The sequence below is a fragment of the Dicentrarchus labrax genome, unplaced genomic scaffold (genome assembly GCF_905237075.1).
Source record: "Dicentrarchus labrax unplaced genomic scaffold, dlabrax2021, whole genome shotgun sequence".
NCBI classification, from domain to species: domain Eukaryota; kingdom Metazoa; phylum Chordata; class Actinopteri; family Moronidae; genus Dicentrarchus; species Dicentrarchus labrax.
This window is the reverse complement of record NW_026136721.1, coordinates 7,449,744-7,468,502: the sequence shown is the minus strand read 5'-3', so window position 1 is coordinate 7,468,502 and position 18,759 is coordinate 7,449,744. Positions and strand designations below refer to the sequence as shown.

The following is an 18,759-nucleotide window of genomic DNA, read 5'->3' as shown; positions in this document are numbered from 1 at the left end:
ACTGCCCCAACGGTGTAGTCGAAATTGTCAGTTGAGCCATGGCCTCAACAATGTCCTGTTTTGAGTGCGGTCTGAAAACTAAAACTGGACCTTCTTGTCCCGGTGCTTCCTACATTGGCAGTACATGGACTTGGCTTCGGGAGGGAGAATCCATGTCTTGTATTACTCTTCCTCTTCTCTCCATGTACGGTTATCTTTCCAATATGTTTTAAATTGTTTATTTTTCATTTGCTGCCCACTGGACATGGTTGCATAGTCCTCTGCATCTGTCTGTTTGTTAGTCTTCAAACATGTCTTAAGCTCGTCCTGTTCTTTTAGACTGAAGCTTCCATACCCACTTATCAAATTGTTTCATTGATGCTTATCTTTTTAGTTATTTATTTTACAATTGGTAGATGGATTTTAGGACCTGTTTCCTCCAGACTTTTACTCTGACTTTTCCCTATCTCTGATGATATTGTCTCTTGTATTTACACAATATTCTGATCCACTTGTTAGGCAGATACACCAGAAAATGATCTCAGGACGGGAGAAAAGGGAATATAACAATAGAATGTAATCTAACCTTTTGTAGGCAGCAAAGCAGGTTTCTCACACACAAATGTTTCATATAAAAGTGTACTTCAGGTCACAGGTGTACTGAGAAAATTACATGGGCTCATAATAAAATGCACAACAATACATGATAATAGGAAACACACAAGGAATGGTACATTTTGCTTCAGCAGTTAATAGTTAAATAACATCCAGTTTAAAATTAATTCAAATGAACAAATGTGGAACATAAGTCGTAGTGTTGATGAAGGGGTACGTGAGCTCACTGAGCTGGGCTGTGTGGGTACGTAGAAAAAGAAGTTTGAATGTATTACAGATATTCAGTCATTTTCCCTTGCACTCACCTGTTTGGGCAACAGTTGCTGTCTCTCCTTGTACAATTTCTTTGTTTCAGCCACTACAGATGCCCAACCTCCCCCTTCCTAACACAAGATACCAGGTCCTTTTGTGTTTTTTATATTGTAATGTCTAGACGCAACTTTGCACATAAATACAAGATCCTGCAGGATACCTCAGATGTAAAACACATCAACGGGGGGTCGGCACCGATACCTGCAATAGACAAAAGGGAGTGAAAACACTTCCTGGAGGGGCAGACCCCTGCAGCAGACAAAGGGATGTGAAAGAGGTGTTCCTCAGGTATAAATGTTTAGGTCTCCCCATGCTCGAGGTCTTTCTTCATCTTTGACCATTCGCGTGTTGATTGACCTTTTCTTTGCAAAGAAACTAAAACCTTGTCGGCCAGCAGAAGTTCTCTATTTCATTCTTCACCAGCAGCACAGAAATTCACAACAGGATAGCCAGCTTTAAGGTGCTTTATCAGGTTTGATCAATTGTTCCTTTTTTCCTGGTCAGAGCACCTGTAGTTATTTGCAGTCAAACTCCTTACCAGTACCTGTAGTGACGTAGAATAGTTTGATTCCTGAGAAAGCACACGAGTCATGACAATAACCATTGTTATTACATGATGTGTCATTGTTCATACACAGACATGTCTACTCTGCTCACTAGACCCCTCCCTCACTGCGCCCCAGCCTCAGGAAGAGTGGCTTCCAACTTTAAAGCTCTCCCCTCTCTGAGGGGTAACATCAAGAAAAAGAGCAAGAGGAAGAACTGGTTTGTCAGTTAATGATGCTATGCTCTGGGCACAGAGAATGAGGAAACTGAGACAGAAGGAAGGAGGGATCAAAATACAAAGGCTGGAAAACATAAGGCAGCATAAAATCGCAGCAGAGGGACAAAGATAGAGCGACCAAGGAACACACACAAAGAACCTGCCATTAAGAGAGAGAAGTGGTAAGAAACTGCACCTTATCAAAAAATACATTGATACAGTGAGGTAAACTGGTTAAATATGAATGATGTTGGGAGATTCAGCTGTTGCTGTAGCGATTAGCTACATTTTAACTGCTTAATATTCTGTTTAATCTGTAAAAACACATTACAAATTCACTTTATGTTTTCTTTATAAAATCTATGTGTGAAGTAACTAACTTGTAACTATAATTGTCACATAAATGTAGCTGTTGACTAAGAAGCACGATATTTCTCAATGAAATGTAGTGGAGTAGAAGTATAAATTAGCAGAAAACAGTACTCAAATAAAGTACCAGTACCCTAAAATTGTATTGTATGTAACTTGAGTAAATGTACTTAATAATTTCCACAACGGGATCTAATATGAGGTATTAACAAATACTGAACATACATATAGGCAATGCTGTAGATCAGAAAGATATAAATGAAAAATATCCTGTTAATGTGGGATGTTACATTATGCACCTGAAATAAATCAGTGTTGACTTTTGATTTCATGTGATGGCCAGGTAGTAAGCAGAGGTTAAATGAATTGTTAAAAAAATCACAATCGTGTCTTCAAACTGGAACAATCTGGAATAACATATCATAATGGTGGTACTTGGAGAGCCTGATATTTTCTGAGGTAGTACGTGCTGTGAAAAATGTGAGAAACATTGGTCTAGTCCATTTACAGGTCTTTTATACGCATTGGCATGAGACTGGGCTGCATTATGCTTTTGCTTTGTTGTTAGTAATATGTGTTATATGGATAATATGTTTTGTCTCTCTCACATTGGATACTCTACACAGAAAAAGTCACCTGCACATTAAATGGATACATGCTCAAAAATTCTCCCTGACAAGAAAAATCTAAACACTGATAATGACCTCACACACAGGCTTTGGTCACACTCAGAGTACTGCTGGACACAACCACATACGCTCAAACAAGTTGCCCACATACTGGCTCTGCACCATGTCAGATCCAAATCTAGATATTTGTACTTCTGGGAGATTGAAGGGTTCCACCTCTGCTTTTATTCCTCAAGTGGGTGATGCAAAAGCACTGATTCCTCCCCCACTACCTCTCAAACGCCACCAGAGGTCACCTGAATTTGAGACAACTTTAAGCCAGGGCCCACAACTGAAAGCCTTTAATATAGAGAGCTCACTGGCATGTCAGACTTCTCTTGGGGAAGTCCCAGGGGAAGTACATGACATTCACAGTAGCCGCATATTTGGAATTTTACCAAAAGTGGAACAAAAATGCCACAAAAATGAACAAACACAGTTTGCTCCAAGACCTCCTCTTACACCACCTATAAAACCTCCACGGCCTAATAAGCCAAAAAAGGCTGAGCTAGAGGAAGAAAAGACAGGAGACAAGAAGAACAGGCATGAGCAAGAGCTGATGGAAAGAAATGAGAATACAGAAGAGAATGAAGAAACATCTAAAATAGAAAGTCATCTGCACGTAGGTAAACCTCCACGGCAGATCTTAGTAATATTTACAGAATATCTACGGGAGAAAGGTGGAGAGGACAGGGGAAAGGAAGATAAAGAACCTAATAATATTGAGCTGACCACTACCTTGACAGAAAATTCATTCCTGCTAGCAATGAAAGGCTCAGACCTTACCTCAGATGAAGAACCTGACATGGCAGCAACAAACAGAAAGTCTATAGTTTCAGTGAAACAAGAACCAACAATTCCACCACAGCCTCCTCCAAAGACACATCAGAAGTGTCCCCCAAAACCACCAATCAAACCTCTACAGCTCTTCAGCGCCATGAGGTCCAGGATAGAAGAGGAAACAGAGAGTAGGAAGCAGGTGGATGAATGGTTAAGAGACAATGGCTTGGTGGACAAAGAAAGGAATGAAGAGGAAGACGAAGGAAAGGATGGAGGAAAGGTAAATGTAGATACAGAGTCAATGACACCAACCATGACAGAAATGCCTTCCCGACCAAAAGAAATAGTAATGAAGTCCATCCCCAAGTCTTCAGTGTATCAGGAGGTGGAACTGCCAAGAGCAGGGCAAAGATTTTGTCTCATGCCCCCTTGTAGAAACAAACCGTCAGAAATCACAACTGAGAACAAAACTCTTCATCAGTCTCAGCTCCCAGGGAAACAACACCTGAACCATGCAGATGGACAAGTCCATCCTGGTCCTCTTCCACAAAAGATTCCTATTCCTGTCCCATGGGTACAAGACTCTGAAGTAATTTCTAAGTTGCCATCTGGACATCAGGAAGGGACAGAGGTGGTGGGGTCGAAGTTGGATCCACATCAGCTGGATGCACAGGAAATTGCTGAGATGCTTTTGGATGGAGAACTAAAGCAAACAAACCAGAAGACCAATGCAAGAGGAAAGGTGAAACAGCTTGCCAAGAAGGTGATCGGTAGATTGAAAGAGGGACGAGAGGACAAAAGAAGAAGCAAAGCGCTAGAGATGGAAATAGATGATACTGAACTGACACAGGTATGTTTCACTTAAATTACTTCTAAAAAACATGTCACCCTCTTTCACCTTGAAACTTGTATTTTGTCAGGGAAAGCCAGTAACTTTCTGCAATGTCTGGCTTTACATTCTCAGTTATGCAGAGTCATACCAACATCAATACAACCTCAGCCTTATGGTTACGACACCTTCCATTTTCTCTACTGTTGGTAACCAAGCAGTTCTACAGGAACATGTAGGGGTTTTGTGCCTTAGATCAGGGGACACTGTAAATGTAAACATTTCACTCACCACATCTATTGTATAGATTTGAGTTTGTGTTTGAGTCAGACTTCAGACCCCAAGTAATTTCTACTGTTAACTGGAGTGCTACTGTCTGGAAGTATAAAATAGTTGCCACCATGGTAACTTTACAGTATTTCTCAGATAAATATCTGTAAATATCTACTACTCAGTAGACAGTACACAGCCTTCCTTGATTGTATTGAACTGTTGTTGTATCTGAAACAACACGTCTCCATCAATGCAGCCCTTTGCATTTTTTTAAGGGGGCTGCCTGACAACATACCCCAAGTGAAGGACGAGTGAGGGTACAATAGTGTGGGAGATTGGCCGGAGAATCAGGGCAGCAAGGGCGGTATTGCAGTCGCTTTATCACACTGTTGTCACAAAAGGATATCTCGATCTCCCGGTTGATCTTTGTTCCTACCCTCATCTATGGTCATGACCAAAAGAACAAGATCACGTGTACAAGCCTGAGGAAACGGGTTTCCTCAGGAGGGTGGCGTATCCCTTGGGGACAGGGTGAGAAGCTCGTTCAGCCGCGAGGGACTTGTAGTAGAGCCACTGCTCTTTCGAGGAGCCAATTGAGGTGGTTCAGGCATCTGGTGACTATGCGTCCAGGGCGCCTCCCGAGGGAGGTGTTCCTGCACGTCCAGCTGGGAGGAGGCCGCAGGGCAGACCGAGGAGGAGACTACAGAGTAAAACACTATGTTATTAGCTAGCGAATCAAAGCAAAGCAAAAGCAAAAAGGGGTGGGGCTTAGGAACTAATTAAACTAATTAGTTGTGATACAGTCTACAATCTGTAGTTTAACTCTTGAAAAATAAAAGCTTCTTTTACATGCATATTATCAAGGATGAAAAGTGGCATGGGGAAGAAGGAGGAATGAAGGATGAGGAGAAAGAGGAAGGGAATGATGCAGTTACTGTGGACCAATCAGCAGTGACAGAGACACAGAGCTATGCTGACCGGATGAAAGGGAGGATTGCAAGAAGAAATGCAACATCTGAAAGGTGAACACACTCTTACCTTCTCTCACTCATTTACTCACAGGTGTATATACATTCAGTTCATCTAGTGTTAAAAAACATTGAATTCAATGGGCATCAGCCTACCAAGGTACTGACGCAAGCAGAAGAAAAGTAGTTCATTTTATTGCTTGTTTTTATATCGTATATTATATTTAGTAGTCTATTTTCTTCAATGTATTTAACATTGTTCCTTGTTAAAGTTAAACATATAAAGTAGTAACCAGTCATGTTTCTATTACAGTTAAAAAAACACCTTCAAATACAATTACTGAATCAAATGAATGAAATAAATATATTCTGGTATATTAAGGATAAAGATAGTGCCCTAGTATCATACACCCTACTATGTTAAAATCCCACTTGTATTTCCTTGCCAAAACTTCCTCCTTTGTCTTTCTCTTAATCACACACACACACACACACACACACACACACACACACACACACACACACACACACACACACACACACACACACAAGTCTCAAAGTCCTCGTCTTATCACAGGCGTATTATATTTCACGGAGAGTCTGGGAGTTTGCATCGTTCATCAGGAAATGATAGTCATACTCGTCTCACTTCAATATTGAATTTTTTTTCTTCTCTCCTTCTTACTTTCTCTCTTCCAACTCCCCTCCTCTCCACTGCTCCTCCTCTTCCTGATTCCCTCTCTCCCATGCTCCTGTCGCCTATTCTTCCTCCCTCCTCTCTCTGTTCTCATACACTCACACACACACAGACATTATAGCATAGTTTGCCTGTGAATGCAGCTGGGAATTCTGCTTCTCAGATCAAATAAATTCATCATCATTGTGTTGTGTGGTAAAAAAGTGTGCACATTCGGGAGTGGCAATTCCGTGCACTGTGGGGCACAGTCCTTATGTGTGTGTGTTTTACTGAACAACCAACATGGTTTAATTATTAATACTGAAAATACAGAGAAATACTGCATACAGATTAGGATACAAATAGGAGCAGACACAGCCTCATTTCCCAGTTCAGCAACATTGATCATTAACCATTAGTGCATTGTTTTAAGCAGTGGCTGCTCATTACCGTAACCTGAAATTTTATGTGTGTGTAAAGTAACTTGTAACTATAGTTAAATGTGCAATATTTCCCTCTGATATGTAGTGGAAAGGAAGTATAAAGTGGCATGAAAAGATAATAAGTAAAGTACAAGTACTTCAAATTTGAACTTAAAGGACCAGTGTGTAGGATTTAGTGGCATCTAGCGCTGTGGTTGCAGATTTCAACTCACTTGCTTCACCCTCCCTTTCCAAGTGTGAGGGAAAAAATATGGTGGCTGCAAAATGCACAAAAAACTCAGATGGCCCTATCGAGAGTCAGTGTTTGGTTTGTCCATTCTGGGCTACTGTAGAAACATGGCAGCTTAATGGAAGACGTAGATAAAAAGCTCATTCTACGGAATAGAACCACCATGTTTCTACAGTAGCCCAGAACGGAAAAACCAAACACAACACAGATAGGGACATTTGAGTTTTCTACATGTTTTGTGGCCACGGCCACCTTAGTTTCTCCTTCACGCTTGGACAGAGCCAGGTTACCTTAAACACAATTAGCAAGGAGCTAATATCACTGACTAGTCCAACAGCAAGAAGGCCACTCGCCGTCTGTCTGCAGCCTTTTATTTCACAAAATGTCTAAAAGCTTGTCTCTCCGTTCTTCTCTGTAGTTTCAACATGCTCTTTGGTCTTTTCACCATTAGCTATGTCCACAAAAGCAGCTGAGCCCTATTACAATGCCCGCTCGCCCGGCTCCTGCAAAATACTACAGAAAAAGAGGACCAAGAAGACTGGGCTGCTTTTAGACAGATGGTCACTAATGCGTTCATTAACCTTATCTCCTACAAATTATGTTCATATGCAACCATTTAGCTTTGTTGGACCCTTTTAGTTTTACCTGTCAGAGATAAATATTCATATTGAACATGAAAAAGCTTTCTTGGTGTGGCTCTAAGCTGAATCCAATTGGTGATCTATCAGCAGGCAACAAAGGGTAAAAACATATTTATACAAATGGTTCCTCTACAATACTACTTGCCCTGTATTTTACACAGTCCTTTCAGCTCCTTTAAAGTCTCCAGTCCAGTGAAGCTAGTGGAAGAGCTCCTGTCGGGTGATGAGTGGTCACAGTTCCTGCACAGAGACCAGAGCCCCATGAATGACCCCCCTCCATGCCAGACACACTTGGAGGACACGGGACAGCTCAGTGCGAACTTCCAGTTAAACTCCAGTGGTGAACAGGGCCTCACTCTGGATGTGTTTGAAGGCGACCATGCTGTCCCAGAAGATCCCGTCTATGAGGATATCGACCTGCCAACTATTAACAAAGAAGAGCAGCAAACACGTGAGCAACAGGAGAACAGAGCACGCAGCACTGCTATTCCAAGTATACTGCTGGAGAGGGAAACAAATCCGATGAGTGAGTAAAACCAGGGTGGGCGATGAGTTGATGTTGGTTATTAGAAGTCAGCTAATTAGCTAATGCTTTGCTAAAAATACAAGTCTCTGTGTTCAGCACGCTGACGTTTAATGTATTAGACAACCTCTCGAGTCTCATTTAACCTTTTTTAAGAAAAGGTTCAATATTCACAGGTGGGGAACTAACTGACATATTTTATGTCGTAGAACAAAACTTGAAAATCTCTTATTGCCTGACCTTATTTCAGGCATCTAAACAAAAACCCATTCAAAATATCCATTCCCTCCCTGCTCCCTTTATATTAATAAGCCACATGAGTTGGCTGCTAGTACAGTAGCTCAGAGTTGAAGCAGGAAGTAAGCCTGTAAACTGGGATAGATGTTAAAAACGTTTGGTTAATAATTAAGTTAGATAATAATAAGTTCACCTCAGAATCGTTGGTAGCATTGTACGGTTACTGTCTTGATTCTTCCAAACAGGCCCCGGGACCAAAGACATTTATGATACAGTGGTGTTTATAGAGCCTGTGCAGCCAGTCTATGTCAAGGTTGGTGAGAGGTCTAAAACTATGGGTCAGTTCCATACCCTGAGTTAAATATCAGATCACGCTTTAATTGTCATACTCCTTTGTGTTTCTCTAACAGTCGCAGTGTGTTTTGAGCACTTCAGTTCAGAAGTACATCATCAAGCTGAGCAAGAAGAGGAAACACAGACCACCACAGAAATGGCATCGCCATAACAACCAAGGTCAGACTCTTTTCTATCATCAATCTCTGTGGAGCAGCCTACTGTCCAGCCTGGTTACTGCACATATACATTCTGAAGTTTGACACACACAAAGTAGGAAACTGAAAATAATGGAATACAATGGAATGTCATTCTATATAAGAGAATATGCAAAAATGAAATGTTGAATGTTGTTCTGAAGCGGATACCCTCAACCAGTCTACTACCTCCACCTCTCCACAAGTATTCTCCACCTCCATCTTCTACAACGTCCCACCTTCAGGAGGAGAGGAGCTGCTCTCTACAGTAAAGGTTAGTACAAGACCCATTATTTCACTATTCTGATGAACCCTTTTCATCTGATGTCTTGATCTTGTCTGTGTGTGTGTCAGCCTGGAGCAAGCAGTCCCAGTCTGGCCAAGATAAAGACCATACTGAGAGGATCATCACCAAAGGAGGACAGAGGAAAGTAATGGATGCTTAATCCATTTTATTCACAGTGTGTTCAAGGTATGGACCGCGGAACACATCTGAACAAGGGGGGGCCATAATTTCAGGTCACACGGAGGGGGTGGGGGGGCAAATGCATTGAAACAGACAATATTACTGATGTATTAAATAATGTTGCGGAGCACTTTTTTTATTCCAACACCACACAGTCACATCTACAGTACACGCATGATGAACACGCACACATGCTTGCTCGGATTAACCCCTCTGATCCCACTCTAACATTCACACAGGCCAAGTCCATTTACACATAAACGCACAGATGAAACTATAGCAAACAACAAAGTACATCCAGTCCACAACCACAACCAAAACTCATCTTGCTGCCTTGAATCTAAATCAACATCATAGTCATTATCATCACAAGTCAACACTCATATCAGACTGATGTGCACAGTCACACACACACACACGTCGTCGGAGTCCGTGGTGGAGATGGACGCTCCGGGTCTGTTGTTGAGGCCACAGTGGAAGCTGGAGTAGTTTGCTCATTTTGATTTGCCTGTTTGTAAAAAAATCGGATATTGACTTCCGTCTCTTCATTTTCTCAGGTAATGCAGCCAGCGGTTTGGCAGGTGCCCGCCGTTAGCTCGCGACGACGCTCACACATGACGTAGTTGATAAACAGTGCACACTCATTTCAAATCATAAAGCAGCAGTCAGTGGGAGTCTATCGGCAGCAGTTGGTGAGAGTGAGTGAAGGTGTGTGGTGACTGGTATTGTTTGGCTCGTAAAAACACAGATACAACTTAGGCTTTTATTCATATAAAATAGTTTGTCTGAGTACAAAAGTTACCTGGGCCATCATTCAACACCTGTCTTTACCCTACTATTTCATGTGGCTGCTGTGAAAAAGGCCTATAGGGCCCAACTTGAAACTGAAGTATTGACGCACGTTAATCAGTCAGTCGTTGATGAATATGTGATGGATATATGTTCCAGGAGCTCAATGTGCAGTAACCATGATTACTTCCTGTATATTGCACTACAGGTCTGTACCTTGTTTTTGTTTACTTTAATCTTGTTTGCACCTATGTGTGGTCTGATCACTCCCATTGAATGTTGCACTTTTTACTGTACTGCACTATATAAAGATGGGTAGCAATAGAGTCTGTCTTATCTCTTACTTCCTTATTATGTATATATTAGTCAAAGTGACATATTGTTGTTGTTACAAGGAATACTAAATGACTTCATGACTTACTGTACCATTTTGAGTTTACCCTTCTCATTACAGTTATGTAGATTCTTAAAGGCGCTGTAAGTGATATCTTTTTGTTATAATAAGTGTTAAATAGCTGTACATTCTGACAGCCATCACTGATACAGAGTGTTTACTCAGTAACGTGTCTCCGAGTCCCTCCTGTAGTAAACAGAGAATAAATGTTCTGGTATCCTGTTCCCACTTTATCCAATCAGGAGAGAGAACTCCACAAAGAGAGCTGAATGCAGTGATGTGGGGACGAGGGAGGGGACTGCTAACTGAAAGAGCAGACAGGAGCCAAAATGCCAATTTTGCTTAGAGCACCTTTAATGCTTGTAGGAATGAAAGGAGGCGACACAGTGTGTTGACTGTATGAGGAGTGTGTGTCAGTGACAGTGTCAGCATGATCCCAAATGAATGCTAATGTTGCTCTGTGTCTGCTGTATGTGTAAAACATTTGCTAACATGTTAGGCACATCAACTTAAAAGGTGATGGTATGTCAGAGTTGTTTCTGCTGCCCCCATGTGGGAAAAACAGTTATAATAATAATACATAATATATAAGCTGAAACGGGTACATTAATACATAATCAAATGCAAAATTAAATGAATAAATTGTGGTACTTGATGGGAAATGCATCACTACATAATGTAGTTGTTGTTTGTATTTTATTTTTTACATTGATTTTTTTGTCATTTCAGCATTTTTTTAACAGATTTAAAATCTGTTAAATTTGGAAGATCACATTGAGTCGCTGAAACATATCAGTTATAATAAATGTATAGAATTGATATCTATATATTATATATATTGCTATCTGAATTGCAGCTGATGCTGCTTCATCATTCAACTTTCCACCTCTCTGTCTGGTTCAGTCACCTGAAGAGATCTAAGAATAAACTTCTAGGATTGTGCCAAATAGTTCGCAAACTCCAAAAGCCCCTGACTCAACTTTTGTTTTAGAAAGGATGAGGAAGAAAGCGAGAGGCATCCTGGAAGATCCTCTTCAGGAGTCTAAGGTATATTCTAATCTACTTTTGGGAAAAGAGAAAAAGCACCTTTTTTGTTTCTCATTTTTATTAGTTACCAAAATATTACACATCATGTCCTCAAAATCATATCCATACCATATCCCCAGCAACGCTTAATAAGGTTCAAAATGCTATATACATTGATACAGAAAGGAAAGGTATGACAGCTTGCAGGTGAAGGCAAATGAAGAGCTAATGAGACTGATGGATGAGTGCATGTACAAAAGAACATGAAGTAAAGTTTTTTTAAATTTCAGTCATGATTCTGAAGCTGTGCTTATTATATTTTGTCCATATCCGTCATTTGTTTTATGTGAATGCAAAAATTACAACCGCAGATGCGACCTCAAAACCGGCTCTACAAATTATGTATATATTGATTTATTTTATTAATCCTATGTTATATGAAAATTTGATACAACCTTGTACTGTATAAAGATAAATACATTTCCTTGATTCCTTGAGATTTCAGATGTCACACACTCATTCACACAAAGTCAATGGGACAGAAGATGGAGATAACTCTATAAGACCAGGTGAACAAAACATATAAACTGAAGGATGGATTCCCACTGAAATGCTCATCTTACCTACAAAATGTCAAAAAAAATCTGTGAACTGCAATGCTGTTGTCTTCTTTACACAAATCAAAGTCATACATGTTCTTCCAAACACAAAGCCTTCAGGCTAAAGCTCAAACACATTCACAGAGAAACAAGTGCTTCCTGTTGTAGCTGACATCAAATGGACCTCCAGAGGAACTGAGTAGCAATGTTACTCTACTGTTGGAAGTTCATCTCTACAGGAAGAGAGGGTCTTCTCATGGTGGTTTTGCCGTGTTTGACCTGCCACCAGCAAGTCAAACACATCTTATTAGTACATCAGTTCAATTTCTGTCACTGCCATCCACTGTAGAGAGTCCGTCCACCTCCACAGCTTCTATCTTCTCTTGGTTCCTCCGAAACCTGACAAAAAAACAACAACAACAACCTTAGTCCACCAGCTATATTTACAGCAGGTCTCTGGATGCTAATCAACTGTTGTTAGTATCCAGAGACATTGTAACAACTAACCAATGGAAACAATCCGATCTTGTTTTGAGACAGTAGCCGTGTTTCCATCCATGTATTTTTATAAACATGTCATGCATGTCATCACTTCTCCCTGTCCTCACTATCCTGTCACTCTTCATCTGCTACTATATATTAAAGGCAATTAGAGCCCAAAAATAATCTTAAAGAAAAATGCTGCACTGAGAATGATCTATTTTGGAGTGCTGCTAAATTGTCATGAATAATTAACATAATGGAGACATGTGCAACAAGCTGCTGAGTGAGAGAACCCTTTCATTAAATTATCAATTCATACATGAATGACAGTACATCAACAGTGATTTAAATATACAAATATCAATTTGCTTCTATAGGCTATAAATCCTGCTTTTAGTTATTAGAAATGTGTAAAAGTATTATTGATGGGTTTTTCATAAATAAAGGATTATTGGTGTCATTGGACCTGTTCTAAACCAGAAGAGGGAGAGCTCAGCCTCCACTGCAGGAGGAATCTGTGATAAAATATCTAACAATGTGTGTGTAAGCTCCTACAGCTTAATGACAACATTAGCTGCTGAGTGGAACATACCTGTCACCTGTGTACAATGGGTCACCGTCTAAACACAGCCAGGACGCTGTGCTTCATTCATCCGCACTCAGAATACGTGGCCACGCCCACCCCCAACTGCCCTGAGTTTCCTGAATGTCACCCATTCTCATCCTGTCACCCTAATATCACCCCAATCACAATCATCATCATGTCTGATCATAGCTTTCCTTTAGACAATCTACAGGCAAGAAGTCAACTAGATACTAGTATCAGTATCAATCCTTATCCTATCAATAACTAATCACATCAATTGTTTGAATCAGAGGTGGTAAAAGGCTGACGGTCTGGTTTCACAGGTGTCTGTGTGTGGCTCTGTTGGTTTAACATGCAGTCCCTCTACCTGAAGCAGTGCGTGTCCCGGAGGAAGAGGAGGTGTGTCCAGCAGAAGAAGGGGTGCTGTGAGTGTAGCCGGGGGAGTATTGGTTGTAGGGCTGGCTTCTGCAAAAACAAACACACAGCACACATAACCCGAAGGCTCTGAATGGAACAGAACGGGAATGATATCACAGTTTGCTTTCGGGGCTTCTTGCGGTCACTCATTCTTCTCCATCTCTTTACTAACCTCTGACGACCAAAGAGATATCCCAGAACCCCTCCTGTCCCCATGCCGGTCCAGAATCCTCCACCTGTGCCAGGAGCAGCGTGGCCTCCTGGGTACTGTTGTCCTTGAGTGTAGTTACTGTGGAAACCGTAACCTGGGTTGGCACCAGAATACCCTGAGCACAAAACAAGAAAGGATTCAAGGTTTAAGCAAGGTAGCTGTACTCTTATTTCCCACAGTGTATCGGGGCTATTTCCCACAGTGTATCGGGGCTATTTCCCACAGTGTATCCGGGCTATTTCTACGAGGGAAAACAACGACCCTGTATTGCTTTGAGGATGTTTTCTGCAGCGCAAACAAGACATCTACTGCTGCTCTAACCACAACGTGAATCAGCTACCTGTGAAATCCGGTTTGAAACCCGGGGGAGGTGGTCCTGCGGTGGAGCCATGGTGATTATCTCTGGGGTAACCAGCCTGCCCACCATTCTGCCCCCACTGGGCCGTGTTCCCGCTGAGGAACAGCTTGTAGACGCCGTAGGCTAAGAGCAGAAGCACGACCACTACCAGCAGGCTTCCTGAGTCCTCGCTGCTGGATGGGTGCGAGCTCTGACGGCTCTGCTGGTTGTGCTGGTGGTGCTGATGCTTTTTTCCAGAGAAACCGCTGAAGAAACTGGAGGCAAAGCCACCAAGATCTGAGACAGACAGACAGGAAAAAAATGATGTTTTTGAATATATCTAGTCCTGTTGAAGTTGAAGCCTCATACATCTCTATCATCCTACCTCCAAATCCATTGAATCCACTTTTGGAACCCCAGCTACCCTGGTTCTTCCTCTGGCCCTGTGCAGTCAGTTCCAGTGTGTACTCCAGCCCACAGGAGCCCTTCAGTATGTAGGCGTCAGTGGGGTGGGCATAGCCCTCACAGCTCACCTCAATGCGACCAAATCGGTACGCGTTGTCCATATCAGTCTTACACTCCCACTGCGAGGGGAATGCAGGAAAATGACAACACGTCATTCAAAACTTTGTTTTCATATTCAAACAAGCTTGAGAGTTCCTCACACACACACACACACACACACACACACACACACACACACACACACACACACACACACACACACACACACACACACACACACACACACACACACACACACACACACACACAGTAGAAACCAGCTGTCAGAATTACATCACTGTCCAACTGTTAAGAGTTCATTCATGTTTCCCACAGTTAACACCCACAATCATCCAATAATCCAATCACACCCTCCCAAAAACCCTACGCTGTGTGACATCAACTCCATGAAATGTGTTAGGGAGCTGCTGTTGGTCAGTGGGGGACAGATGCCAGCTTTACTTTTGGCATTCTATCACATTTCATCACAAGTCAGTGTATTGTAGCCCTGTCTCATCGCCCTGTCTCTGGAGTCTAGGTAGAGGAGGAATAACCCGGTGGATTGTTTATTTCCCAGTTGGAGTGTCTCCAGGAGTTGCTCTTCTTGGTGGAGCCAAGGCCGATGCTGAAAACCCGACTGATGACAGCAGAGTGAGGACCGGGTGTATATACTGTAAATAGCCCATTAAAGATTGTTTTGAACTGTGAATACAGATGCTTTTATTTCAGTCTTGACTTCCTGGTTTTGGTTTTATGGGGTTCCACAGCAAAATTCAGAGTGTTACTCTTTTGTAACTGTTTCCAAAATCAAGGACTTTGTTATCAGCACATATCAGTTCTACAATGTTATATTAAGTATGACTCTGTTCACAGTCACACCTCCTGGCTTAAAGATCAACTTATCAGTCCTCTATAATGGACACACTGTTTCTACATGACCTCACACCCAGTACATCAAATCCAACTATATAATGAAAAAGGTTGAAGTGTGGGTGTATGGTGTGAGGTCACCCATAGGATTCTGAAGAGCTCAGTGTGGTGGCTCTGGTCACCTTAATATTAACATTAACATTAACATTAACCCCCCCGTACAGTCGTCATGAACAGGGAAATGAGCTACAGAGACCAAAACCTTTTTTGCAGCAGGCTGTAAACATGTTTATTTCTGCTGTAAAGTTGGCCATTTTAATATGGGGCCTTATGGAGACTGACTCACTGCTGGCGCCAGGCTCAAGTGGCTGTTAGAAGAACTGCAGTTTTTATTACTTTTTCAGCCACAGATTTTGCAGCTTGACCAATAAAGTAAGTAACTCCCTCCATCCCTCCGTACCTCACTATCTACCTACCTTCCCACCCACCCACTGGCACTCAGAACTAGAGCTAAAACAATTATGTGATGTATCGATTATCAGAAAACGAATAGTCAACTATTTTGATAAATAATCATTTAAGACTTTAAAAGGAAAAATGCCCCCAAACCAACCATTGGATGCAGCTTCTAAAAAGCTCAGTGACAGTATATTGAAGGTCTTTGGGTTTTAGATCAAATGAGCAATGTGAATACATCAGTGTGGACTTTGGGAAGTTGTGATGGTCTCTTTTTGCTATATTGTGACATTTTATCAATCAAATAATTAATCAAGAAAATAATCTTCAGATTAATCAACAGTTGCAGCCCAACTCGGAGCAAACAGTATATTCCATATATACTTCATCTCTCTGTCAACCAGTGCCCCCCTCCTCTTTTACCTGTACATCCACTCCATCCCAGCCTTTGTTCTGACACTGGACCACCTCTGGGACGAAGGCCTGGCAGCCTGCTGAGCCTCCGACACACTGGAGCTGAGGGACGGGGCTGGAGCGCCTTGCTGTGGTGTAGCGATCCTTGTACAGAGTCAGCACCTGGACGTCCCGCAGCAGCACACTGCCTGCAGTGGGGGGAGCAGAAAGAGAGAGTTACCATTATAATAGTAGGAGTCACTTTGCAAACATATAGAAGCTCATAATGCCAAGTTAAACATAAAGGCAGCAACTTTTAGAGAATGGAGCTTCAGTTATTTTGATCAGTGAACATGGTGGGTGGATACAACAGTCCTGCAGTAAAGTGGTGTACTGGTGCTGCTAAATAGCATTATAATAGAACATTTCTTACTTTGAATTGGAGATTTTTGTTGATTTTGTTCTTAGAGATAACCACGACAGACCAAGGTATTATAATTAACTAAAACTAAACTAAAAAGTAAAACTAAGAGTGAGAAAATATTTTTGCGAACTGATGTAAAAAATATAAAAATGACTGAAAAGACATTGTGTACTCACAAATTCCAATATACAGGAAATGTGTTTGTAGGCTTTTGGAAATTTGGTCCAATTTGTCAACGTCTTCAATCTGTCCCCTGACAAACACTGCCCTATTACAGTACAACTACTAACACTAACACTGACACTACAACGTTTAAACAATAAAAAACTACACTGAAAAAAACGAAATAAAAACTACAATAACTCTGTGACGCACGTATCAATATGTACTGTACGGAATAGGTCATGTTATGTAAAGATACGGGCAGATAAAATGTAAGTTAAACTAGCAGGACATGACAGGAATATAATAACTAGACTGTTTCATGAACTCAAGGGTCACTGATACAAACTCATTACACCTTAAACTCGAGACTAACGTTAAATAGCACTTTTAGCAGCTGTATCATCCGGACATCCGTGTAGGGTCTATACGTCGGCTGTTTCTACTATGCTGCATTAAAAAGACTGTTAGCATTAAAAATAACTTCTGTAACGTTACTTGAATTGGCATATATTATTTAATTTAGTTTGAAATTTGAACATGTTAACGTTAGCGGCTGTGGGCGGAAGTCGTGGTGTTTTGTCTGTTTGGTTGCCGTAGTTCACTGTTGTAACGTTTCCTAAACATGGCGGCTGTCTTTAAAAACACTGTAACTCAAATATGAATTCAAATAACTGGCAACGTTAAAGATACTTAAGCCGTCGAAGAAAGCGAAACCTACCGTCATCCCAACTCACTGTGAGCCCCACCAACAAAAACTGCAACACGACTGTAATAAAGCGTTTCATTTGGCTGCTGTGTGTTTCCTCAGGAGCTCCGCCGGCCGCTGTTTCTCTCAGTGACTGACTGAACTTATTGAGGTGGAAGTATCCGCGTTACATTCAACCTCACTGCTGGTGAAACCAAACCCCAACACTACAAACGTTTACTTCCGTGTTGCGTCATCTGTTTTATACTGTCGTCAACCAATGGGGAACGCGCACGACTGTTGTGCAGTTCACCCAGTTCACCCAGTGGATTGATACATGATGTGTGAAATCTGCAACAAGCAGTGGGGTTTTTACACATTTCTGAGTTTTGTCTTGGCTCAAAAACTCTCTTACTCTCAATGTCCATCTAATATAGATCAGCAAAGTTTACTGACTGTTCACTGGCACATGAGCCAAGTATTAATATATGGAAGAGGCCATTTATTGCATTTTTCCAGGCTCATACTTCATATAGGGGAGTCACATTTTAAAATATACTGGTGTTATAGTGTAAGTTGCATTGCAAGTCTTGCCAAGTCCATACCTCTGGGACACAGTGTAAAGAAATGTAAGAATAATCGCAATTAAAAAGTTAGGTCACTACTGTTTTTGTTGAGAGTGTAATACAACTAGAAATCAAAGGTAGACTTACTTTACTTTGACATTTTACTTCTCTCATAAGCTTATAACTGTAGGAGCAGTAGATGTCCTGTTACATGGTTCAATTGTGTAGGGAGGAAACAAATGGCTATATTTTCTATATTCAGGATGTGATTGAAGAATGGAAATTTTGGGAATGAGTTTTATTTTTGTCTTGTCAAAACGGGATGCCTACATTACCCACAATGCGACTCTGACTGCACACAGTTTACGTTGGAGGTTGGGGTGTGTTGTGCCAGCTACTAATCTAGCCAGCAGAGGAGCAGCTTCTGAGGTCTGGTAAATGTCTTTCTTTTCTTACTCCACACATCCAGATGCATCACAAACAAAATTCCACTCACCACCATTGTATGGGCTGGAAGCAAAACTGTTCTGACAGATACCACAAGGAGTAACAC

The 18,759-nt window shown here is 41.4% G+C and overlaps 2 protein-coding genes across 6 annotated transcripts; one reads left to right on the top strand and one right to left on the bottom strand.

The window, feature by feature from the left end:
• The first annotated feature begins 831 nt into the window (after positions 1–831).
• Positions 832–11,161, top strand: si:dkey-9i23.6 (uncharacterized). Of its 5 annotated transcripts, none has more exons than XM_051386111.1 (9): positions 839–1,851; positions 2,754–4,336; positions 5,453–5,610; positions 7,707–8,071; positions 8,551–8,618; positions 8,716–8,818; positions 9,000–9,109; positions 9,190–9,307; positions 9,859–11,161. In XM_051386111.1, exons 2-8 carry the CDS (start codon positions 2,831–2,833, stop codon positions 9,268–9,270), a joined length of 2,391 nt encoding a protein of 796 aa, XP_051242071.1. In that variant the 5' UTR covers positions 839–1,851; positions 2,754–2,830; the 3' UTR covers positions 9,271–9,307; positions 9,859–11,161. The 5 variants fall into 5 exon arrangements, with proteins under 5 accessions (XP_051242072.1, XP_051242071.1, XP_051242070.1 ...); XM_051386110.1 differs by having other exon boundaries at positions 2,671–4,336; XM_051386107.1 differs by having other exon boundaries at positions 2,665–4,336.
• A 747-nt stretch (positions 11,162–11,908) lies between these two features.
• On the bottom strand, positions 11,909–17,889 carry saraf (store-operated calcium entry-associated regulatory factor). The gene is made up of 7 exons (XM_051386152.1): positions 17,674–17,889; positions 16,397–16,575; positions 14,529–14,727; positions 14,147–14,440; positions 13,768–13,921; positions 13,546–13,643; positions 11,909–12,508 (listed from the first exon to the last, which is right to left on the bottom strand). The coding sequence occupies exons 1-7, from the start codon at positions 17,738–17,740 to the stop codon at positions 12,483–12,485; spliced, it is 1,017 nt and encodes a 338-aa protein (XP_051242112.1). The 5' UTR covers positions 17,741–17,889; the 3' UTR covers positions 11,909–12,482.
• Positions 17,890–18,759: the final 870 nt, after the last annotated feature.